This window comes from Mustela putorius, unplaced genomic scaffold (assembly GCF_011764305.1).
Source record: "Mustela putorius furo isolate JIRA1106 unplaced genomic scaffold, ASM1176430v1.1 tig00003863_pilon_pilon_pilon, whole genome shotgun sequence".
In the NCBI taxonomy this organism is placed as follows: domain Eukaryota; kingdom Metazoa; phylum Chordata; class Mammalia; order Carnivora; family Mustelidae; genus Mustela; species Mustela putorius.
The window spans coordinates 21,313,937-21,340,194 of NW_025422015.1; the positions used below are offsets into that span (position 1 = coordinate 21,313,937).

The following is a 26,258-nucleotide window of genomic DNA, read 5'->3' on the forward strand; positions in this document are numbered from 1 at the left end:
TGGAGCCTATTTTTTTTTATTTATCAGTATTTTACGTTAATTTATACTATATGCACTATGTATCATACAATTAGATATTTATAATGGCTGCGGCATCTGACCCTGACTGTGAGAGTGCACTGTGATCAGTATTCCTATTTTTATTGTAAAAGTGCTGGAATATTGAGCACTATAGGAAGATGGCTGAGAAATGGCCTTTACCACGGATGCTCAGTAGAGATGTATCTGATTGTATTTGCCAAATGGGACCTGGAATGGGGGCAAAGATGTGTCATCCTGTTCTAACTGTAAAGGTCAAAATCAGATTGTCCAAGTTATCTCGGGGAATTTCATAAACATAAGTACTATACAGTCTGGCTTTGTGACTATACATTTGTAGATTATATTATTGGTTTTCAGGCTCTTAACCGGTTGATGTTTTAATGTCAATTTCATTCTGCAGGGGTTTTCTGTGTTTTTTTTTTTCCTCCAAGAAGATAATAGTACAAAATAATGATTCCATGTAATTATCCAGTCAGGTGACATGTAGTCCTTTATCAAACTGTCAGGAAACTGCTAAACTCACTGAACAGTACTTTATTGGATTTACCAATCTGCATGAAGGATTTTCAAGATTGACTATTCTTTGGGTGACTTGCTTTCTTTTCATCTCTTCTTTCCTCCCTCCCTTCCTTCTTTTCTTCCTCCTGGCAAGAACAGTTGAATGATAGGGAATTTGGGACTCAGATTTTTTTTTCTTTAACCTCTTTCTCTTTCTGGCGTACTTCATTGCACTTTTAAGGTTTGCCATATACCATTTTCTTTATTTTAAAATATTGACCCCATTAAGACTGTGTTGGGTTCATTCATGTATTTTCTTAATACAGGTTGAAGGAAGAAAGAAGGTGTTGGGAGGGAATAATTTTATTCCCCTGAGTGAAACTATTTCCATACCACCAAGATGTTCATATAGGATGATGGCTCCTGAATTAGCATTAGAGGAAAAATTTATAATTTATAATTTATTAATTATATAATAATTTATATAATTAATTGAAATAATGATTTAAAAATAATAATAATTTAGAATTAGCAAGAGGAAAGCAGGATGCTCCTTTAAAACTATACATATTTAATAAGCATCTGCAGTATGCAAGTAACTCAGGATATAAATTCACAGGAGAAAACATTCTGAAACATGGTTTCTCTCTCTTAGATCTGGGGGGTTTTTTGTGGTTTTTTTTTTGCATTTTTTTGTTATTGTTTTTGCCTTATTTCTTTAAAATAGGTAGGAAATGCCCTTTAAGTGTAAAAAGATTTCAAAGAGCTATTGCATGCATCAACTTTTTTTTTTCTCTCTGAATGCTGATGTCAGTTTCATAAGATTCATGTCCATTTAGGGGCTAAAAGGTCACAACAACGTTCCCAGATTTCAGGGCCAGATGTGTCTGCGTGGCAGATCATGCCAGCTCAAACTCCTGCTAGCATCTGGTTAAACACATTCCACACCGATTTTAACCATATGTAAATGTAATTGAGAACAATTGAGAAAATAATCCGTCTCTCTCTTTTTGTTCCATTTACAGCACAAACAACTATATTAAAGGTACAAATTTATAGCTGGATTGATAAGATTAGCTTTCTACTTCCAGGCAATTACTGCATGGTTGAGAAGATAATTTTTATCTAGAATATATTGCAGGCTCCATGAGAATGCAAAAGAGGAGTAAGGATTCTAAGAGGGAATGATCACTTCCAGTTGGAATGATCAAAGAAAACTTCATAGAGGAGCTAGAGTCATGAGTCTTGAAGAGAAGGAAGTGTTTCACTGGAGTTAAGTTTCAGTGAGTGGATTTAGTGGGGAGGATTTCTCAGTGGAGTAAAGAGAGTAGGGGGAATAGAGAAGAGTGTGAATAAAAGCTAGGAGAGAGCAAAAGGCAGAATTTGAGGGGAATAATAAATAGATAATAGAGACCATGTGGCAGGGTTAATGGTGACACTCTGAAAAACCAGTTTAGGCTGAACTGTAGAAAAACTTGAATCTAAATTATAGAACTTTGTACTATAGACCATTGAATAAAATACAGTGACACACTGAGAGTGATTCTGACATAAATAATACAGGTGATACTCTGAAGTGAGGTAGAAGAAGTTGTAATAGAGTAGAAGTAAAAGATGGGATATTTTTTCCAAGGAGGAACTGATAGGATTGTGGAAGTGTGAGTAACAGAGGAAGAAGTTAAAGAAGACTGCCATTTTGAATTTGGATAGTGGGAGAATGGCAGGATACTGAAAGAAAATTAGGAAAACAAGTCTTAGAGACAAAGGGTGGATACAATTTTGGTTATATTGCACTCTGAAATGATACTAAGACTTACAAGTGGAGTTATCCAGTAGACTTTTAGATATGTGATACTGAAGGAAGGCAGTGATTGGAAATGCCTAGAGTAGATGAGATTCCCAAAGAATGAAATATGAAGACAGGAGATAATGTCAGGAACAGAATTTGATGTTTATGCTTAGAGAATGGGAATAGTAGAGATAAACTGTCAGAAGTAGTCAGTAGTGGGGCTGTCCAGAAGTGAGAAATGTGGACATCCTTGCCTTTTCCCCAAGACTTACTTGTCCCCAAACCTAGGGGAAGAATTTAGACTTTCATCATTAACTATGATGTTTTCTGTAGGATTTTTTAATGGATGCTTTTTATAAGGTTAAGAACGTACCCTTCTGTTTGCTGAGAGATTTTACCTTAAATGAATGTTTTAAATGGTTTTTCTGTAAGTATTAAGATGATTCTGTGATTTCCTTTTTTAGACTTAAATGTAATGAATTGCATTGATTGATTTTATAATGTTGAACCAACTCTGCATGATAATGATATAGTATCCTTTTAAAAAAAATCACTAAATTCTATTTGCTAATACGTATTTTTGTAATGTCTTTGATTTTGATATCAGGGTAAGGCAGGCATCAAGCAATGATTTGGGCAGTGCTCTGTAGTCTTTATCTTCTGGAAGACTTTGTGAAGGGTTGATATTACCTCTTCCTTAAATATTTGGTAAAGTTCCAAGTGAAAGAAACTTGGCTTAGAATTTTCTTTGTAGGAAGGTTTTTACCCTTGAGTACACTGTAGGGCTGTTCAGAGTATCTTTTTTCCTTAATGAATTTTGCTGGTTTATGTCTTTCAAACTTTGCCTGTTTCACATCTGAATTATCCAAGTTTCTTATGTCTAGGTGTACATAATATTATTAACTTTTTAATGCCTATAGAATCTAATGTAATATTTCCCTTTCATTTCATTTGCATCTCTTGTCTCATCTGTACTTTATTTTATATATCTCTCTCCTGCTTTTCTTTTAGATTAGTATTTTTTTAATGATTCCAAAAAGTGAATATTATTTGGGATAGAAAGAAGGCAAGATATGAGCTGTCATGTATCATAACTGAAATTCTCTTAAAGTGAGATGCATGATCATAAGCTGAGAGTGGGGAAATACTGGCATCTTAAAGAGAGAGGGTTCTAATATTTGTCTCAGGAGGCCTCCTGAGAATACAATAAGAGATTCACATGTGCATTTCTAAGCATTAGGAAGGGCCTAGCTCAAGAAAACATGTAACTGATAATACTATCTTGATAGCTAAGCTATGGTAGGCTCAAATCTGAAGACATGTATCAAAATAGGCCTTAAGAACTGGAGAATGTGGAGAAAATAAAATGGAATTACAGGGCTGCTTCACATTTCAGTTATAATAAAATCCATTCATGTTTCCCCCAATAAGTTTGAAGATAACCAGCATCTTTCAGACAATCACATGTTGCCAGAAGCCTAGATCTTTTACTTAACCATCACCTGTCTTTTCACAATATTGAACCCTCAGCAGTTGATGTAGCATAGATGTGCATGCAGTGGATCTTCAGGGAGACCTGAGTGAAGTTTCTCCCATTTTCTCACAGCTAAGTTATCTGAAACGTCAGAAAAACGTTGAATAGCTGAAGGAATTGTTATTGGTGAGTGAGAATAGAAGGAATGGAAAGTTGGCGAGCCAGCTGGATATTCTGTGGGATTAATGGGTTTGGAAACATATTTGCAAGACTGGGATAATTATTCTACTCTTCATTGCATTTTGTTTCGTGTTCTTTTTGTTTGCAAAAACTGTGACTGCTTGAGTCGTGACATGAAATGTGAACTCAGTATCAAGGCTCCGTTTATCCAAATCCCTCTCTGTCTCTGGACATTGGTATTTCACCCACATATTGAAAATCTGTGTGATCAAAAGTGGGAGGATCACAATATGACAGGAATACTTCATTTGAATTGTTTTCACAGTTACAACCGGTTCTCAGAATAAATATTTTGACAGCCCCCAACTTTAGCAGCAGCAAAGTAACGTTTCATGTAAAAACAAACAATCAAAAAAACCTTAAAGTAGATATTTTCTGTAGACTTCCCAGCAGCGGCCACTACAGCGTGTAATAGTGGAGAAGGATACAGACTTAAGTCAGACAGTCTGGCTTTGAATACTGGCTTTTCAGCGTCCCAACTGCGTGATCCTGAGCAAAATGCTTGACCTTCTTACGCTTTCGTATCTTTGTCTGTGAAAGAGGAAACTGGTTTTATCTCATAGACCTGATGTGAAGGTGGAAATGATTTAATGCGTGTGCACGTAATAATACACGCTTAAACCGAGCCTTATGTGTGGGGTGTGCTCAGTGAGTTGTAGTTGCCGTGAGGGTGAAAAAGGGTTAGTTAGGCTCTGTGCATCACTGATAATGGGTTTAAAAAAATTTCGGGATGTCAAATTTACACATACTCGATAGCTACCTCAAAAAGGTACTAGGAATAAAAATGCCAGATGTCATCCATTTGAGTGTGACATTTACCATTTAAGGTTTTTTCCTGGTGTACTTTATTTATTTATTTATTTATCTAAGCGTAGTGATCATTTCTTCAAATGCAATTTTAATGTTAGGAAAAAAATAATTGTAATTATGTTTCAGCATGCATTTTTGAAATCAGCCTTTTATGGCTCATTAAAAATAAAATATTCTCATGCACAGAAAGGCCAGGACAATTAAGGCCAACTTGGTGTCTTCTAGAAGTGATGAGAATTAGCACCATGAGTTTTATAATACAGTAATATATTAGTAAGGGCCAAGTGGTAAGATAGTAGGCAAATGGTAAAATACGGTAAGTAAATGGTATATGGTCTAGGGAAATATTTTGGATAAAAACCAAACTGCATTGGAAAAGGGGAAAGGAAATTAGCATTAAATGGGCAGTAATCCATTGTAGGCAATTTCCCCTCATTTCTTTATCTTTCAAAATCCATAAATAGGTATGTATTATCCCCCCTTTTCACTAATGTTAGAACAAAAGCTCACAGAGTTTGACTTCAACAATTCCCCGAGGCTATTTAAGGTAGAGCCAGGGGTCAGGTTCTTGCCATTTGATTTCAAAGCCCACGACCTCTCTGTTGCATTTGTCTGCCTCCCCAAAGTTACCACTGATTAAGTTTAGTACAAAAATCATCGCTAATCCATATAAACAAAATTTCCCCAGTTTTTCAATATCTTGTAATTCAATGAGTTTAATTTCTTTCCGTTCTTTTCCACTGCATTTCATTTTAATGAGCATTGGGTATTACAGCACATACTGAAATGACCTGTATCCTCAGCTGGGGCCTCTTTGCTTTTAGGAGCGGTGATGGGAAGCCCCAACTGGGATAACAGTGGAAAAGGGCTTTCCTTGGGTTGGTTCTACATGGGTTGGTTCTATCTTTGTCCCAATCTAGTCAATTCACTTTGGAGCAAGCTGTTTCACAGTGTGGAAGTTCCTCTTTTCATTTGTATAATGACGGAAAAGTACTAGGTGATCTTTGATGTCTGTTTACTCCATCCCTTTCAATGCTCTATGATACCATAAATCCATATCACATTTTCCCAGAGCGCCTGAGGTCCAAATACGATTCAGTTTCATAGGGAACTGATTTCCTAGTTGGGATACTCCAGCTCCTTGAAAACTCCCAGGACTATAGAAATGACTGTAGATAGAGGACTTTGTAATAAGCAAGCCCCAATCACTTTTTTAAGGTCCTATAAATATTCCTAATCTAAATTCTTTTCACTCTGAATCTGGGATGTCCTAATTTTCTTTCCCATATTTTCCACAGGATTATTTTACAAATGCAAATAGAGAGTTGAAAAAAGATGCTCAACAAGATTACCACTTGGAATATGCCATGGAAAATAGCACCCACACAGTAATTGAATTTACCAGAGAGCTGCATACATGTGACATCAATGACAAGAGTATAACGGTACGGAGCCTATGTGAGAATGCATGCATGAAGATACTGTGCATTTATGGTTGTGAAACACTGCAGAATAAAAGGAACAAATATTTTAAAATAACCTTTGCAAACAAAGTCACACAGTCTGTTTTAGAGTACCTTTGAAATCTTTTTAGAAACCACAGAAAATCTAAGACTATACATTTGAAGAAAGGCCATTTTTGTTTTGAATCTCACATTTTGAAGGGCCATTTAAAGTGAGTGTGATTTTATCTGTAAGAGTTCCAGCTTTTTCTATATCAAGTTGGAGAATCCACAATAGGTAAAGGTTGGAAAAAAATATATTACACAAGAGGGGATGATGATGCTGAATATCAGGGCATAATTCACCTGATTTGTGACTGGTTCATTTTTGTAAATTTCTAGAGTCAAGATGAATAGCAGATTGATTAAAATTGCTACCAACATTTTATACAAGATTTTTTATTGTCAGACTTCATGCAAACATTAATATCTTTATGCATATGCAAATTGAATATTTAGACAGTATATAATTCATGTGGTACTTAGGAAGTTTCATGAATTTCTTGGATCGATTTCATTCTGTATAGATCAATCAAATTATCTTTTTTATTTGATAAAGCTTCAAAGATGGGAATGTAAAAATCTGAAACAGTTTTGATTAACATTTAGTGTAAAGAGTCAAAGAGGAAGAAAAAGAACACATGCAAAGACATGGATCACTTTTTATGTAATATACAGTGCAATTATACTTTAATTGGAAAAATAATTATAGTCATTTGACATATTAAGAAAGAATATAGCTTTTAAAATAAATAGCTTTTGCTTTATTATTTATTTTCAAAGTTCTTATTACAAAGATCTGGCAAAAACACCTTTATCTGTGGGAGGACTGAACAATTTCTTCACACCTCAGCAAGCCCTCCCCCTCCCTACTCCAGCTCCCCTGGGGCAATCTCTTGTTTGCTAAATGGAAACCAATTTCACCTGACAGTACTTTCCCTCATTGGGACACCCTAGTCCCTTGGAAATTCCCAGATTCATAAATGACTAAAGCTAGATTCTAGGATAATAAACCCCAAATCAGAAATTCTTCCTGTGTTTGCACTTTCTGTCAGTTCATACACATGACCGGGCTAGTGCCTAGGAAAAATATATTATGAATGTAAAGGTACTGATCTGGAAAGTCGTTTTAATTTTCATTCTGTTTATTTTCCCTAAAATGTTGCATGGCATAAAAACAGGTTTTAATTTTATAGAATCTTGCATCTGAACAGGAGTATTTGCTTGGTAACTACGAGTTGCTAGTTTGCAGACCTGGTGTGAAGATTATTGACTGTTGTCATGCGTGTGAAAGGATAACCACGGAGTCCGTTGTTCTTTGCTCTCTCAGAAGACATAATCTTGTGTGCTGAGAGAGACTGTTTCTTCCAAAAAGAAAGCTGTCTATTTGGAAACTTAATGACTTAATCAAATTGACAATTAATCCTAGAGACCATACTGAGGACTCCAAATGTCATTACTCTCTTTTCTTCACATCTCTATCTGGCTTCCAATAGAGTTCTCTACACTCAGCTTAGTGGTTAGGACAAGGCTCTCATGAGACGTAATGATACCCCTGTGTGATCCCTAGGAGAGCACTGTGAGAGTGATCTGGGCGTACCACCATGAAGATGTGGGAGAGGCCAGCCCCAAGTACCATAACTCTAATCGTGGCACCAAGAGTCTACGACTGTTGAATCCTGAGAAAACCAACGTGTTATCTACAGCCTTACGATACTTTGACCTGGTGAATCAGGACGTAAGTTTTTTCAGGTTTTATGGCTGGAAGGGTGGGTTTATTGAAATCGTGTAAGAGTTTTTAACTTACACTGCTGTGTTTAATAGTGTGACTTTGTGTTCCCTTCCCCTTTTTATTAAGACAGGTCCCCATCCCAAACAAAGGTACAACTTATTGGTGCCAAATGTTTAAGATTCCTGTGTTCCAAGAAAAGCATCATGTAATAAAGGTATGTGACTCAATCACAGGCTAAATTTAATATGTATGAATGAAGGAGAAATTGTTGTCAAAATGAAAATGACTAAAAAATTGAAATGATTTTCAAGTATGTGAAAGTTATTTCAAGAACAAAGAACTGGCTTATCTGACTCACACCCTGTCTTGGGAGTCACTGAATTTAGAGAGAAATCTTGGATTGTAGCTGGGATTTTGATTTTTGTCTCCTAATTTTACATTTTAAGCTAAAAGTTGGGGGATTCGTTTGAACACTGCTAGTTATTTCTCTTTTCTTTTTTAAAAAAGATTTTATTTATTTATTTATTTTAGAGAGAGAGCGCATTCACGTGGGCACATAGGGTAGGGTAGGGAGGAGTAGAGGGGGAGGGAAAGGATTAAGGGGGAAGAATCTCAAGCAGAACTCCATGCTCGGTGGGGAGCCTGATAGGGGTGGGGGGGGGCTCAGTCTCTCAACCCAGAGATCATGACCTGGGTCAAAATGAAGAGTCGGGCACTTAACTGACTGAGCCAGCCAAGCACCCCAACACTGGTTATTTCTTAGGCAACATTGTACAGTTGGAATTGCTGGAGTTTCCATTTAAATAATACATTTGCATATCAATAAGTTATATACAGGAAGATTACATTCCCCACCAATATTGTTTAAAAATGTCTGCTTCATTGTAAATATTGGATATTGTCAAAAAAATGTTTTTTATAGTGATTTTTTTTGAAAACAGGAAAATGAGTGGATTCCCACAACATTAAAAAATTCAGAATTGGGTAAGAAAGAAGCCCACTTTGCCTGTGGCTTCCCACCTCTACCAGAAATAGTCTCCCAAAACTTTTGCATGTGGTTAGTGAACGAACAAGTATTTTTGAGGGATTACACGTCCTTGGCTCTGTGCTAGAAAGTGGTAGTTCCACAGAGCCTGAATATATAGCCCATGCATTCGAAGAACCTGGGAGAAGTGTCCTAGACACAGGAAAGAAGAACATAGAATTCAGTCGTGATACAAATGCTCTAAACATTCAGAAAGCCGACGTCATCCGCTTTTCGCCAGCCCCCAGACCATGTAACAAGGCAGTGTGGATGTGAGAAAGGAGCAAACCTGTAGATTCTAGAATCCAGAAGGAAGTATATGGGCTCGACTCACAGGTTGTTTCTTGAACTAATTTTGTGCTCTCAGGTAAGTAGTGCTGGGGTAATGCCCTGGCTTCTTCGTCTGTAAAGGGTGATCCGTTGTAACACTGCCCTGCTAACCTCAAAACATTTTGGCAGAAATGGAAACACTGAGTACATTCTATAACGTGAATTAAATTTGTTAATTACTAATATATTTGTCCAGAGGCACAGAGCTGGCTTTTGTTTGTACATATGATTCATAACTACTTACAGAGACAAGAGGGGCAGGTTGAGGGAATGTTTATTGAATTACTAAGTAGTCCTAAATATTTGTGGAGTATTTTTGCAATTAGAAGACTTCAAATGAGACACTTATTTCTGTGCAATGTTATTTTCTGTTTCCTCCATGTGCCTTAATACTGTGCCTAAGGCCAGTATTATGCCAGTGAAAAGCCTTTCTCAGGAAAGAGAATGGTATATTTATATATACTTTGTGTCATATTGTACTGTGTGTCATTTGCAGTAAATTTAATGGGAACTCAGCTTAAGGGACAAATGTAAAAAACTATAGGGTCAGAAATGAAAGCAAATGTTTCATAAAATGGGTCCCTGATTCATTTTTCAGCAAATGTTAATTGATAGGATATGAAGCCCTTAACTACTTACATCAATGCATTTTTAAAAAAGATTTTATTTATTTATTTGACAGAGAAAGAGAGCACAAGCAGGAGGGAGAGCAGGGAGCCCGTTTTGGGGATTGATCCCAGGACTCTGGGATCATGACCTGAGCTGAAGGCAGGCGCTTAACCCACTGAGCCACCCAGGTGCCCCCATCAATGCATTTTTATTTTCAGTTGTTATTTTTCTTTTTAAAGATTTTATTTATTTATTTGGCAGAGAGAGAAATCACAAGTAGGCAAAGAGGCAGGCAGGGGGTGGGGTGGGAAGCAGGCTCCCTGCTGAGCAGAGAGCCCGATATAGGGCTCGATCCCAGGACCCTGAGATCATGACCTGAGCTGAAGGCAGAGGCTTAACCCGCTGAACCACCCAGGTGCCCCTTTTAGTTGTTATTAATGTTAATAATTAAGTTGAATGAAAAACGAATTTGCTCTTAAGGGGAGTCAGTATATCTTCCAACTCTCGAAGTAGGACACTTACTCAGTTTCCCATCAAAGACATGATAACCATCTCATGGTTATCATAGTAATGCTCAGATATGTGGGCATGTATTAAGTATCTGGAGTTCTATAAGATGATGAAAGTTCTTTATTCCTAGCAAAAGGGGATTTGAGGGAGAGAGGAGTGGTTATACAAAATTTGGGAGCTGCAGGGGCAGAGGGTTGGTGGCTGGAACTTAAAATTCTGTTATTACTTAAGAATACCATTTATAGAATAGGTTCCCGAGCTTGTTAAACCCTGAAACATTTTAAAGGTTGTTAAGTATTATGAAACATTTTACTTAGAAATGAACTCAAGGTCTACAAAAAAGAGAAGGGGTGCCTGGCTGGCTCAGTTGGGGGAGAATGTGACTTCTGACCTCTAGGTTGTGAGTTCGAGCTCCATGTTGGGTGAAGAGATTACTTAAAAATAAAGTCTTGGGGCACCTGGGTGGCTCAGTGGGTTAAGGCCTCTGCCTTCAGCTCAGGTCATGATCCCAAGGTCCTGGGATCGAGCCCTATATCGGGCTCTCTGCTCTGCAGGGAGCCTGCTTCCTCCCCCTCTCTCTTTCTGCCTGCCTCTCTACCTACTTGTGATTTCTCTCTCTCTGTCAAATAAATAAAATCTTAAAAAAAAAAATAAATAAAGTCTTAAAAAGGAAAAAAACCCAAAAAGAGAAAAGAAAGCTCTAGTTAGAAAATAAATCCAAAATATTTAAATTGTAAAAATAGGGAAACCTGGGTGGTTCATTTGGTCAAGTGACTGATTTTGGCTCAGATCCTGATCTCAGGTTCCTGCCTCAGGGTCCCAGCTCAGCAGGCAGGGCAGTTGGTTTGAGGCTTCTTTCTCTCCCCCTGCCCCTCCCCCAACTGGCTCTCTCTCTCCTTTTCTCTCTCTCTCTCTCAAATAAATAAACAAATCTTGAAAAATAAAGATGATAAAAATAATTCAGGTTCTACATGTTTGGAGACAGTCTTAAAAAAGTTTTAATTTGTGGCGTATGCCAGTTTACAATAAAATTTTAATACGTTTCTGCAGTAGAATTCATAGATTTAATACCTATCTTGAGAAATTACCTAACTTCCATTGTCTTTCCCTTAGCAGAGATGATTTCTAGTAATTTAAGAAAATTGTATCTTCTTTTCACAGACTCAAAGACTCCTATGTTTTGAAAAGCCATGAGCTAGGTGCTTGTCCTTATTCCTTATTTTATGTCCCACAAATCACTGGATCAAAAAGTCTCAGTTCTCTGATACAAAAAACAAAATGTACTTTCTCAGAAAAAAAAATGCCTTTTATATTGTGTTATATTATGTGTCATTTGCAGTGAGTTTTAAGAACATATTGATAATAGTAATACTGCAAGAAATCAACTTTGTTGTCTGCACTCTCATTTCAAACAAAGAAAAGTGTATAATTGCAGTTTGATTGTTAATACTACTGCCCAGTATACATTTTGTAGTTGTTATAACTATAAAATTAAGCTGATAAAAAAAATATATCAGTGGCTTTTTGTGAATATATTTAATGTAAATGACTAAAATAAAAAATATTGATTACATTTTAATTTAAATTTTAATCATGTAATGATAACAATCATTTGCTACCAAAAATATGAAATAAGGTAAATATTTTCTAAAATTATAAACTAACAAGGTAAATAATTTCTAAAAATATAAACAAAAAAGGTCAATAATTCCATCTGCAGGAGAAATGGGATTGTGATAGAAATTGTTGGTGACTTTAATTCACTTGTGATTCCAATTTATTGATTTGTATTTTGATTTTTGTGGAAAATATTTAAATTGTGATTTGAAAATATTTGTATTATCAGATGACAGCATCTCACACTAGAAGATAGATATGGAGATTATTAAAAAAAAAAACCCTTAACAATTTATACTAAAATCATACCTCTCATGTGAGACCACTTCTGTGACTCTCATGAGACCCACTGTCCAGCCCATATCTCCCTATCTGAATATGACCCTATTTAAGCTTTGCCAAATAAGTAACTTCACCTTAAATTTAAAGTTTTGGGAGAAAGTGATTTTTTTCTACTCTTTTTAGTCGATAGTGATATCATTATCACCTGATAGTAACAGCTGGAGATGATCTGCTAGAAGCTGGGGTTATCAGTTGGTTTAGCACACTGTTTTGTGTGTGTGTATGTGTGTGTAGCCTTTACTGCCAGAGAATTCTCCATAGATGAACTGAACTCTGAACTCCTCCATTTAAACTTGATCTATCTTATTTGACTTAATAAATAATTTTTGATGGCCTATCATGTTAAAGAGGAGGAAAAGAAGAACAGCCAGCTGACTCCTCATCCTGTAGCCATCTCGCCTTAAAGGCGCACCTTTCTTATAGGGCAGCAGTTAAGCCCTTTGGTCTCGTAGGTGAGTTCTGTGCTCTGATGGGCCAGATGTGGATGCCTTCTTGCCATTATTAGACATTTATCCATGGGAAAGTTATTTGTCACCAACATTTTATGATTTAAATTCTAATGGTAACTTCCTGTGGGATTATTTGGACTGAAGGTTATGTAGCAATTAAAAAACTTTTATTGCCACTTGGCACTGTATCTGACACATAGAAAACTCTTACCAAACTCAGCTATTATTATCAGGCTTTCTTCCCCCCCTCCCCAATGTTGCTGTCTGAATTACTTTTCACTGAAAACTGCTATTTAGTGAGGAGACCCAAAAGAGGAAAGAGCGTCATGCTAAAAGATTGACTATGGCTGAGTGTTAAGGGAGAATTACCTTTACTTTTTGTGTGACCACTGGCAAATTATTTACTTCCTTGTGCCTCAGTTTTTTCACCTGGAAAATGGGTGTAATAGTTCTCACCCAATAGGGTTGTTATGACTTTTAAGTGAATCAAAGGAATTTAACATATGTATTTAGAACAATGCCTGGCACACAGTGTTTGTTAAATAAGTAAATAAAATTAAGTAGATCACTAGCAATACTCAGTCGCTAATCTGTCAATCATCTTGGTTTCTGGGTTGCTGAGGGATCCCAAACCAGTCAATCCTTTCTAAACAGTCAGAATTCCAAATGAAACCCAGATTGTCCCTCGTTTCACTTAGGGAGGCCACCTTGAAAACTTTCCGTTGTAGAGAAATGTGAAGTTGAGATAAAACACTATCATCATTCTTTTCATCAATAGATGCAGTAAGAGAAATGCTCTGCTGTCTACTTGCTACTGAACAGAACGCTTTTCTTGACATGATATTAGATGCTGCTGTTCTTTTCCATTGGTGCCATTCATAAATCTGAATGATTTAATTTGGGGGAATGTTTCCTAGGACAAGAACATCTAAGAATAATTGACTCTGAATGACCATGAAATGTTCTTGAAGCCAGAGTACTGTATAGCCATGAAATAGTCATTCAAAAATTGACTTTCCTGTCCTAGACACATGGCATGAGTATATGGGCTTAGGTACCATGTTAAATAAACATTGCCGGTCAGTTTCCCTGTTATGTTTATTTCTCTCCCTCCACTCCCCCATCCCTCTCCCCCTCCCCACCTCCTTCTTCCTCTTTCTCCCTCCTCTTCCTCTCCTCATCCTTTTTTTCTAAATTAAAGGACACCATCACATAGAAAGCTTCAGCATTAACATATTCATAAATGTCAAGTGTGATAGAGGATTTCTATTTCTGAAAATGTGTAAGACTTCTAGGTTAAATTTAGTAAATTGTAAGAATTTTCAGTGTCAAACTACAGGACTTGACAACTATTAGAATGATCTCTTGTCAGTTTATCTTCTTCCTTTTTTCCCCTGAAATGATATTTCAAAATATATTTTCATTGATGTGATTTTTCTTCTCTGATGGAAATAACATTTTGGTTTGTCTTCAGGATGCATTTCCACAGACCCTATGCTTTAGTTCTCATTATTTTTTCATGTGTTCACCTTCAGTTTCTCGTCATTAGGTGGGAGACTAGCAGATGTTTGCTGTTGACTGTTGACTGAATGGTTGTAGTTTCACCCATTTACATCCAACTCTTTTAAACTTTTTTTAGCTTATCACTGTTTCCCTTTGTCTTTTTACCAATTTAACCATATCTTCTAAAGGCAAATCTTTGGATATTTAGCTAGATCTATTTAGTATGTTGAAAGAAATTAACTTTCAAAGTATGCCTTCTAAGAAAATACTTTCTATTCCTTTTAAGTACTTGGCAACACTATATTTGATTATTAAATTCTTAATACCGATGATTATCCCAGCGCCTGTGCATTTTGTCACCCATTGACAAAATGGAAAACTTTTTATCCTCTATAGAAATTATACTGTAAAATCATAAGAATCTTCTTCTTTAGGAATTTGTCATCAAAATTTATAAATACCAAAATACTTTTATATGTATGTATATTTCAGTGTATCTGTAGTTTCATATATGTCTTATGCACTAGAAGAGATGAAAATACTTGGCCATTTACTGTGGCTGAAATTATAACTCTGTACAGAAAAAAAGTGGGTAGAACTCCGCTCCTAACAATAAAGAGTTGACTCAAATTAGCACATTTGAAAGATTGCTGTCTTAGATTGTTCAGTGTTGCAAAGTTCCTTTCCAGATCTTCTTGAGTTACATCTACTTGACAGAAACATTGGAGATTGTCTAGCTACTTGGGTGTTCTTAATAGCCACTTGAGAATACAAGGTAATTGAATTCACTTTGAAAGCATGTCTTTTCATGGAAGTGATTTATTGCTAACTCTGTCACTAATTAGCTTTCCGACCTTAGAGAAAGTACTTAACCTCTCCCTGGTCCTCAAATTCCTTGTCTGTAAGATAAAGGGATTGGATCCAATGATTTCAAATGGCTCATTTTACTTCTAACTATCTATGACTTGCTAAACCTGAAAGTGAACTATGTGCTGGGGTTCAGCTGCCGTGGTCTGAATTGCAGATTCTCCTGCTTCTCACCATCCCTAGGCTTGCTAGGGTGAGAATGCTTAGGACCCTACTGCTTCCCTTGAAGTTTAAAGGCCTCTTTCTTTAATCCCTTGGGCCTGGTTCTCCTAGCATGTATTTTGAGATTTAGATTCTCATCTGTAAATGGAGATAATAGTTCTTGTCTCAAGTGATAACTACCATTATCAAATGAAATAATATTCATGGAGTTCTTTTATTTTTGGCCTGTGTTAGATAGCTCATAAATACTACCTACATTTCCAATTTACATTGGATTTCAGAGACCTCTAAATCTTGGAAATAACCTAAGTGAAATAAATCTAAGTAAATAAATAAATCTAAATCTTGGACATAATGTCAGTTTTAAATAAGGGTAGAAATTAAGAATGCCACTGTGAGCAAACTTGCAAATTGGTGCAGTACATAGTTGAGGCTCTGGAGATAGGGACAAGTTGTATTCTAACTCTGCGTTTCATTAGCTTGATGACCTTGGAGAAACTTAACTTTCAGAATTTACATCTCTACTTGAAAAGTAGGAAAAATAATTTCCAGTGAAGATGAAATAAATACAAGTGAAAACACCTGTTGCATAAAAGGCTCATAATTGCTCATTTTCTTCTCTTGATGGGGATTACAGAGACGGACGACTCAAACTTCATCTAGTACTTTCTCATACTTATCAGGGCTGCACTGAAATCATGATAGGAAGTCAGTTTCTATTTTATTTTGAAGAAAAGATTCCCTGGGAATTAGATTTCATAGTTTTGCTCCCATTATTCTAACCCAAATGAAATTTAAGCTCATTTCCTCCTGTTCCTGTCTAAGTAAGGATAAAATCCAGCTGGTGAATATCCTCTGGGAAATATTCTTTCACATTCTTAAGGTCACCCATTACCCTCCCATTTTGCGGCCTTAAATAGTCCCATTTTCACAGATAGAAAAAGATATTTCTTCTTCTTTGTTCTTCTACCACCCAACTCTACTCCCAATCTAGTACATTTTTAAAAAGAAGTCTAAAAGGTTGGACAAAAATATTGAAAAGCATTAGCACATTTATTGATAATTATTGGCTATAAAAATTGACAAATAAGTTAACAAACAGCACTTTTACCGAAAGCACTAAATCTGTACTAAGATATTTATGTAGGATTCTAGGTGTTGATGGCAAAATAGGTGTAAGAAGAAGGATGGTAATATGCAGATAGGAGTGACTTTTACTTAAATGTAAAAATAATTTTACTTAAAAGTAAAAAAAATTTTTTTTGCTTTTATTTAAAGGCAATTTTTTTTTTTTTTTTACTTTTACTTAAAGGCCAGGAGGTATTATTTAAAGTATAACTTTAAATACATTTTCTTGTTAGATTTTCACAGCCTCCTACAAGGCAAGTTGAATTAGCACCACTTTCCAGATGAGCACGCTGAGGCATAGCTGCCTAAGTAACTTGCTTAACATTATCATACAAATTCTGTGAGGCAGAGTCAAGACCGAGCACAGATCTTCCTAGCAAAATTACTGGACCTTTCTCTCTACAATTCTACTAACCCAAGCCTTCTAGCTGATATGCGCTGCAATGAAAAGTAATTTGGGTGAGAGGTATCTAATAGCTTGTATCCAGCCACAGGTCCTTTGAGTCAGTTTCTCAGAGCCAAGGCCTCTTTTGAATCCGATAAGATCAGGGCAGAGACCGAAGGCTTCTTGAGCAAATGCCATCAGAACCTTCCCAGAGATACCAGTTCAAAGGTCCTGGGATCTGACGTAGACCTAGTTGGGTGACGTTTGAGCAGACAGAACTCTGCTGTTTTCATGCTTGAGGTTTGGAAAGACTCATTAACAGGAAATGACACATAAACTATCATTTGAGATTTAAGAAGTCACTTAAATGAGACTAGAGTTGAAATGATTAGATGAAAGATTATCCATATGGCTATAAAAAGACACAGAATATTAAATATCAGAGATGATGGTAGGGAGAAAAGAATTGGAAAAAAAATTCAGTGAAAAGAGAGTAGTCTGCTAATCTTACGGGACACATCTTGTAACACAAGAATCATGGGGAACAAGACCATAACCTTCTGTTTTAAGCTGAGTTACAGTCCTCTTTGGAGAGAAGTAAAAATAATGGCAATGATCTATTTTATTCCCCTTCACTCTGAAAAGGGACTTATGGGAAGAAACAATGCTTTAATTTGGAAGTTAAATTTATAGCAAAACGCCCAGAAAAAAGTTTTCTAAAATCAGGAAGAGCTATGTTGTTGGAGAAAGAACTAGAACTACTGGCATCTCAGCATGGCCTAAGAGCCAGGCTGAAAGCTGGGTTCTACTTCTGAACTAACCATTGGTTACTGGAAAGTTATTATGTAGGCATCACTGTGAGTCTCAAGAGATTAATTCACGTTAATAACACAATTCAAAGACTATCAACCTGTGTAACTGAGAGGTTGTTCTAAGCCATCTTTAGCCCTTAAAATTCTAGGACCTTAGTTAAATATCAGAATTAACAAAACTGGAAACTTATAAAATAAGTTTCTAAACTTGATATCTGTATAACATTTATAAAACTGTAATAAAAGGTTGTCCTAAAAAGTTGTAAAAGAAGAGAATTTTTGTGTGTGTTCCCACAGGATATAATATGCCAAATTTAAGTTGTTTTTGTTTTCAATGTAAAAAATTACACACTTATCAAAACAGAATGTCATCCATTGTTTCCTTTTTGATCCAACAATGAATATTTTTTCTAGTTTTTTTGAATGGTTCCTTTAGAAATGGGCAGGAAAATGTTCCATATGTGGTGGACTCTCACTTTAAATAAATATCTACTATTTGATTTTATAAAACTCATAAATCAGAGGTCAGTTTTAGATCATCCTAATCAAGTTATAAAAGACTACAGAGCTGTGTTCTTTAAAATACCTCTTTTGGTGTGTTTAAAGTGAGTGTGTTTCTACACATGAAAGTTTGATTATTATTTTATAAAGAAAAATATTACTCTCACATTGCAAAACCGTTGTGGTTGAATCTTGCTTCATTGAGTCACTGTGTTTTTCTTGATTCATAATCTCGGATGAATCATCTGAATAGAAGCTTTAGGAATGGAGCCCAGGCCCTTATGTTGGTGGGTGGTTATTGCTGTCTTTATGTTCTATTTTATAACACCTTGTAAATGTCCTTCATGTTAAGTAGCATCAATACACATTTTTATGGGAATACACTGTTTTATTCAACAAATGTCCTAAAAACTGAGCACACACAGCACATATCCCCTCTCGAAATACACTGCTAGTTGTCTGCACATGAAAAAGATTTAAGCAGTTTATGGTTTTGAGATAGGTAATTCCTTGATGCATTGCATATTTCTCTGTGGATGCAGAGACGAAAAAACACCAGCTGTTTCCTGGAACCACAGCTGACTTCCATTATAAAATTTCAACATGAACTAATTCAGATATAAGGGATGCTTTCTTCTACGAAGGGAAAAGATTTATGACCTAGTGAAATATATACACATCGAAGTTAACTCTATACACTGATGTTTATAAGGTAATGGCCCCACTTTAGGAACTGTGTATTGAAGGTGACCTTGCTGACTCTAAATGCATTCCATTACCGATCAAGAGAGATCTTTTTCCTCCCTGAAATCTCACTGAGTTGTATGTGGAACTTTAAATATTAAGTAAAGGCATGATGAAGTAAATAACAATTAGTGATCATGTAACTACTACTCCATAGCCTTTCAGCTTTTAGTTTGGCCTGAGCAAGTCTTGCGAGATAGGAGAGGCCCTTGGTGGTATGTTCCAGAAATCAGTGTACATGATACACTATAAGTCTTAATCAGAGGGAAATATCCCTTTGCACTACCCTCCCAATGGCGAAGAAGAATCATGAGTGTCTAATGAGTGCCTGCTTTGGACAGCTCTCAGTACCGTGACTTCTAGCAGATACAAGGCAATATAAGACATAGTCTTTCACCCCAGTCCAGATGGGGGGAGAGAGGCACACCTGAATAACAGGGAAACCCTAAACCTGGCAAGCGAACATTGCTGTCAAAGTACATAGTAGAGGCGAAAGTAAGGAGTGCTGGTCTGGACACCACCTCCTGCTGTATGGAGAGAATAATTGGGGAAAGTACAACCGAATAGATCTTAGGGGGGTCGGGACATGCGGTGAAGATGGCTGGGACACAAGCTCTCGGTTCACGTGCTCAAGCACCAAAATAAAATCAGGTGATGAGACGACACTTACTGAGAGCACTGTCCACTTCATGGACCATCCATTATCAGAAGAAAACCCAGGAAGTAGGTAGTATTATTGTCTTCATTTTACTGAGGAGGAAACCAGAGCCCAGAGACGTTAAGTAACTTGCCTCTTATTCTTAAGTGTCCTGTATGTATACGTCCCTCCCCACCCTGCTCCCCCTGGAAGATGGTATATTTTTAAAATAAACATGTATGAGCACTTTTTCTAGATTAGCCTCAAAACATGAATTCTAGGTTTGCCGAGAGCAGCACTCATTGACTAAAAAAGTAAGACTCATGCTCCCTAGTTTTAGTTCCTAAGTATTACACAATTGTCTGTGTGGAAGCTCCATCTGGTCCCACATGTGGCAAGGACTACTTGATGCTCCAGCCGACATCTGCTCATGTTAGAGCCAGTTCACAGCTGCTGGCTAAAGTTTAAATCCATCGTATAGTTATGTCAGATTAGAATGCAGAAAGTTGGCCGTTACTTGTTGTCAGGGTAACTGCATTTTCTGACCAGAGAATGCCTTAATCATACCAAAGCCCTTAGTGTGAAATGCTGAAAGGGGCTGCAGACTGTGGCCTTTAGTACCTAAATGGGGTCACTGATTTTTATCTTGAATGATACCATTGTTAGCTTTATCCCCAGACATGAACTTATCCGTTTTGCTTAAAGTTAGAACTCTGGCGAGTTGTGTCATAGTTTCCAAAATAGAAGCTGAAGCTACCTCTTAATTGCATGATAGGCATAAAACCATTTAGTTCTTTAAAGAAAAGCTGCAGACAGTTCCCTCAGAAGAGAGTGATGGTTTTTCAATTCTTGTGGAAATGAGGGACTCTTCCTTAGAGCTGTAGTCCCTGGAGAGTGATTTGACCCTTGCGTTTGCTGGAAGTCTGTTCCCTTGTCAATGTCAATTACATGTTCTGATAGTTGAAATGTATGCAATGTATGTGAATTTCTACATAGAAGTTTGTATCATTCAGTTTTTCATTATGTTGGACCATGAGCCTAATAAAGGTCTCCAGAGATAATTTACAGATAGCCCAAGATTTGAAAAAAAATTTTGCTTAAAAGCTCCCTGAAAGACATTTTCCAGAGTAATTTATTTCTTCTTCAGCTTGAGTTAATAGTCACATGAAATTCATATGTGATATGATATGCCCTGAAAACAGATCGCAGCCATTAAATTGTATCCCTTACCGTTTGAAAACATTTATTTTGCAAAAAATGAAGTCTAGTGAAAAAAGTTGCTTTTCTCATCTGGTTAGTTAACTGAAACCAGGATTCAAGTTTAGGTCATCATTATTGTATTAAAACTTTCCACTTTCTAAAATCATCTTTATAAATGAAATTGGGATATTTTTGCCATAGTAGCTAACTTGGTGACTTAAAGGCAAATGCACTCCTTTAGGATGGAAACTGAATACTGGTGTTTCATCACTATCAGTAGCATGGTCTATTATTTGAATATGCCCGGGGGCTTTTCTCTTACCTTTTGTGATCTTGGTAACACCATATTCCCATATTTAGAATGGAAATAACAATTCCTATCTTCGCAAAATTACTCTGAAAGTGCTTTAAAAATATTGAATTTTAGGGGCTCAGTTAAGCGGCCGACCTGTCATTTCAGCTCAGGGTCGTGAGATGGAGCCCCACATCAGGCTCCACGATCAGCAGGGAGGCTGCTTAAGATTCTCTCTCTCTGTCTGCCCATCCTGCTCATGCACATGCTGTCTCTCTAAAATAAATAAATAGAAATTTCAGAAGAGAAATTATTTGTTGTTTACCCATTGGTAACAGACACTGTGCTTTACTTCTTTCTTATGCCATTTTGCTCATTATGAAATTGAGGCTCAGAAGAAATAGATGTCCTGCCTAATGTCACAGAGTTATTATAAGACATCACTTAAGGGCACATCCGGGTGGCTCAGTTAGTTAAGCGCCTGCTTTTGGCTCAGGTCATGATCGGGATCGAAGCCCACTTTGGGCTCCCTGCTCAGTGGGGAATCTGCTTCTCCCTCTGTCCTCTGCCACCACACTTCTTGTGCTCTATCACTCCCTCTGTCAAATAAATAAAAAAATCTTTTTAAAAAAAGATATCATTCACTTAGTCTAGTGATGGGAGCTTGCACAATGGATTTAATTTATATGAGTCTAAATTTGGAGGTCCCTATCTTCCTGGTCACTTAGAGCTGGTTTCAAATCCTGCTCATTTACCACATATATGATCTTGAGTAATTTAAATAGAACACTGAATCTCAATTTCTTCACCGGCGAAATGTTCACACCTATTCACAAGATTGCTTGGAAAATTATCGGAAGATTTTTATAAAGTACCTGAAGCATGGTGGGTGTGAAATGTCCTTCTACTGTCACTTTTTGTTTACTTGGACACTACATATTCTGTTTGCTTGGGCAACATTTTATGTAGTTGTTGGAGAAAATGAAGTCAAGCAAGAAAAGTCTGCTTTTCTCATCCAGCTAATTAATTGAAACTCGAATTCAAATTTAGGTCATAAATTCCAAATTGCTACATTTCTTTTTCAACATATGAAATATAAAACAATTTTAAAGTAAAAAAATATACTGAAGATTTGTATCCTTTTCTATAGTCATCTTTTAATAATCTATAATGAAATAATTTTCAGAGCTTTGGAAAAGCTTTAAATTACTTAGATGTAATTATCCAGTAATTTAGAGCAGTTGTGAAACTCATTTTGATTTCATTGACTTTTTTGAGGCATTAAAAAGGGAAAGCCTTGAAATACATTTGTTTATATCCAACTGGATTTCATATGGTATGTTAGTTTTTTATAACTTGGCTTTCTCTATTTCTACTATATTTGCTTTTCATTTCTCTATTCACTTTAAAGATAAATTTTAATTCTTTTAAGAATGAGCCTGCCAGATACATTTTATTTCTTATGTAAGGCAAACTCTTATTGCAAGAAGTTGTAAGATTTACAACTGAATTAAATTTGCAAGGTTAGAGAACTAAGTTCTTTTTTTTTTTTTTAATGATAAACAGGAAATATCAGTACTGAGTAATATTTTCCACTCATATAGCAAAAAAAATTTTTTTCCAACAGATTGTTGGTTCAGTCACAGTATTTCAAGGTATATTTATTCCAAGTTGCCAGAAGATATTTTAGGCAATGATCTATTTGTTTTTCAGTTTGAATTAATAATCTTATAAAATTCATGTGTGATATGAAATGCTCTTTTAATGATCCTGAAAAGAGATCACAAAAGTTAAATTTTTATCCTTCATTTTTTGAAGGTTTAGGAAGTTTGTACTGTACATTGTTTTTAAGATAACGCTTGGGGGCACCTGGGTGGCTCAGTCGGTTAAGCATCTGCCTGGGTCCTGGGATCAAGTCCCACATAGGACTCCCTGCTCAGTGGGGGAACATGCTTCTCCCTCTGCCTGCTTCTCTCCCTGCTTGTGCTCTCTCTCTCTCTGACAAAAAAATAAATAATTTTTTTTTTTAAAAAAACAGAGAACCCTTAGGTTTTTTTCTCCTTTTTAAATCAATTTTGTATGAAGTCTGTGTCTACTTGCACTGTTACATAAGATTTGAAAACTGCATTTAATTAAGTGACTTGATGTTCCTTTTTTTAAATTTAAATGCTGGGAATTAATCAAAAAGTATTATCTAATGTGTATTTGTTTCATTTTTAATGTAACGTATATTGTTATGACAAGAAAAAAAATGAAGTGTATAATAATGGTGATGTCCTCCTTTATCCAAATTCCAGTTTGGAGGTAACCATTTATTTGTGTCCTTCTTTAACTTTATGTTCAAGAAAACACAAAATTACACAGGATCTTATTGAGTTAATCACCCTTCCTTTTTTAAAGAAAGGAGGATTACTGTACATAGTGCTTTGAAATTTGCTCTTTCAAGTTATTACCCATGTCATTGCAAGTCAAATATAATAAAGCATTTATTTTAATATTTGCATAATGAAATCCCCTAATACACATAAACCACAGTTTTTGCGGCCATTTACAGTTGGATTCACATTTAAGGTGAACTTAATTTTTTTTTGCTGCTGTAAACAAAGTTTTAATAAATATTCTTTTATGTATGTCCTTAGTGGTTTCATTTCTGTAGGAGAGGTTCCTAAATACATTGAGTTAAGCTTATAGGCATTCCCAATTTTAACATATTTGTCAGATTGCTTTCTAAAATTCACACACTGGCAATGTGTGCATATTTCCTCATTATGTCTCAAGACTGAGTACTGCAGTCTTTTAGAAAAATTTATTGGCTCCTGGTAGGTGAAAACTGATATTTATGATTGTTTCAACTTGTTTTCTCAGACTACCAGTGAGACTCATGCTCTTTTTATTTATATTTCCCCTTCAGTGAATTGGTTGGTCAGTTAATTCATTAAAAAAAACCCTTTTATTGAATTACATACATTAAAAATTCACAAACGCTGGTATACAACTCACTGGATTTTCATAAGGTGTACTAACTCATGGTATCAGAATTCAGATCAAGAAATGGAACCCCAGTGTTCCACCAAAAGTGGCCCCAAGAACTCTTCCAGGTACTACCTCTCTCGGGACATAACCACTCTTCTGACTGATCATTTTCTCCTGTTTTGAACTTTATGAGCTATAGACTTTTTTGTGCCTACCTTCTTTTGCTCAATGTGATATGTGAGTCATCCATGCTTTTTTGGGTAGAAAATAATGGTTTCGTGTTCATTTTTTTGGTAGAGTTTCATTATCTGAATATCCCAGAATTTTTTATTCATTTTGTATCAGCTAATTCTGTGCACTAAACCATCCCAAAATTCAAGGACTTTAAGTAAATACACATTTATTGTAGTTTATAGATGAACCAAGGTGTTCTTCTGTTTATTGCTTTGCTTACTCCTAAGTCTGTAAGCAGCTTGTCTTGTGTGGGCAGTCTTTCTCCTAGGGTGGGGAGTCAACTCTTTGCAGGCTGGTCTAGGACGCCTCAGATGGGAAGTGGGGTCTTATTAATAGTAAGTGTCATAGTCTCCAGAAGTCTAGATTGAGCTTGTTCTGATGGTGGGGGCAAGATTCTAAGTGAGAAAATAGAAACTCTAAGGCCATTTGAGTCCTGGCAGTGGAACTGGCACACCGTTACTCTTCCCTAAGAAACAGTTTTAACCTAGCTGCAAGGCGGTTTTTTTGTAATAGTTTCTTCTTTTTATTGCTGGATAACGTTCCTTTGTATGGATATTGCACAATTGGTGTATCCATATTCACTTGATGGGTATTTGTGTTGTTTTCATTTGGGGACAATGACAAATAAAGCTTCTATGTTATCGTTTCTTTGGACATATATCTAAGAGTAGAAGGTCTGGGTCATATGGTATGCAATATGTTTGGTATTTTTAAGAGTCATCAGATTGTTTCTCTATGTGTTACACTATTTTATTTTATATTATATATATATTTATATATGTCATATATAAATTTACAGTTGTAATTTGTAAATTGTAAAATACAGTGATATTTTATATTCGCAGCAACAAGGTCTAACTGTTTCAGGTACAGCACTTCCTCACCATCACTTGGAATCATCACTTTTAAATCTTAGCCTTTTTAATAGTTGTATCTCGTTGTGGTTTAAATCTGCATTTCCCTAATAACCAAGGGTACTGAACATCTTTTTCATGTGCTAATTTCTCATTCCTATATAGTTCACCTTTGGTGAACTGCCTCTTCAAATCTTTGTCCATTTTTAAAGTTTTCTTATTATTGAAACTTGAGTATGCTTTAATATCCTGGATACAATTTGTTTACCACATATTTGATTTGCAAATATTTTGTCTTAATCTGTGGTTTGTCTTTTCTCACTTTTTCTCACGTAACAGTATTTCTGAAGAAAAGAATTTCTTAATTTTGGTAAAGCCCAGTCTATTTTTTTTTTTAATGATTATGCTTTTAGTGTTGTAACTAAAAAATTTTTCCTAATTCTAGGTCATGCATATTTTATTTGATTTCCCTAAGCAGTGTTTTTAGTTTTTAGTGCAAAGGTCTTATACAATTTTGTCAAATTTATTCCTAAGTATCTAATATTTTTGATGCTATTTCAGAATGACATTTACATCCAAATTTCATTTTAGGATTTTTACCAATGTGTACAAATGATTTTTTTAAAAGATTTTATTCATTTATCTGACAGAGAGAGATCACAAGTAGTCAGAGAGGCAGGCAGAGAGAGAGGGGGAAGCAGGCTCCCTGCTGAGCAGAGAGACCCATGCCGGGCTCAATCCCAGGACCCTGAGACCATGACTTGAGCTGAAGGCAGAGGCTTCAACCCACTGAGCCACCCAGGCGCCCCACAAATGATTTTTATATATGAATCTTGTGTCCCTTAAAAATGCTAAACTCACCTATTAGTTCTAGCGGAATTATAGAATACAGTTGGATTTTCTGCATGGATCATCATGCCGGTTCAGAATAAAGAGAGTTTCACTTCTTCCTGATTTGATGCCTTTTCTTCTCTCTTTTAAAAATTCATCTGGGGATG

The 26,258-nt window shown here is 36.0% G+C and overlaps 1 protein-coding gene across 1 annotated transcript in view; it reads left to right on the forward strand.

Annotated features, from left to right (window-relative positions):
• MOXD1 (monooxygenase DBH like 1) overlaps window positions 1-26,258 on the forward strand; it is a 90,590-nt gene that overhangs the window by 15,507 nt on the left and 48,825 nt on the right. Inside the window, exons 2-4 of the mRNA XM_004740209.3 lie at window positions 6,152-6,298; window positions 7,926-8,093; window positions 8,218-8,301. Of these exons, the coding sequence (XP_004740266.1) occupies window positions 6,152-6,298; window positions 7,926-8,093; window positions 8,218-8,301 (399 nt within the window). The remainder of the gene's footprint in view (window positions 1-6,151; window positions 6,299-7,925; window positions 8,094-8,217; window positions 8,302-26,258) is intronic.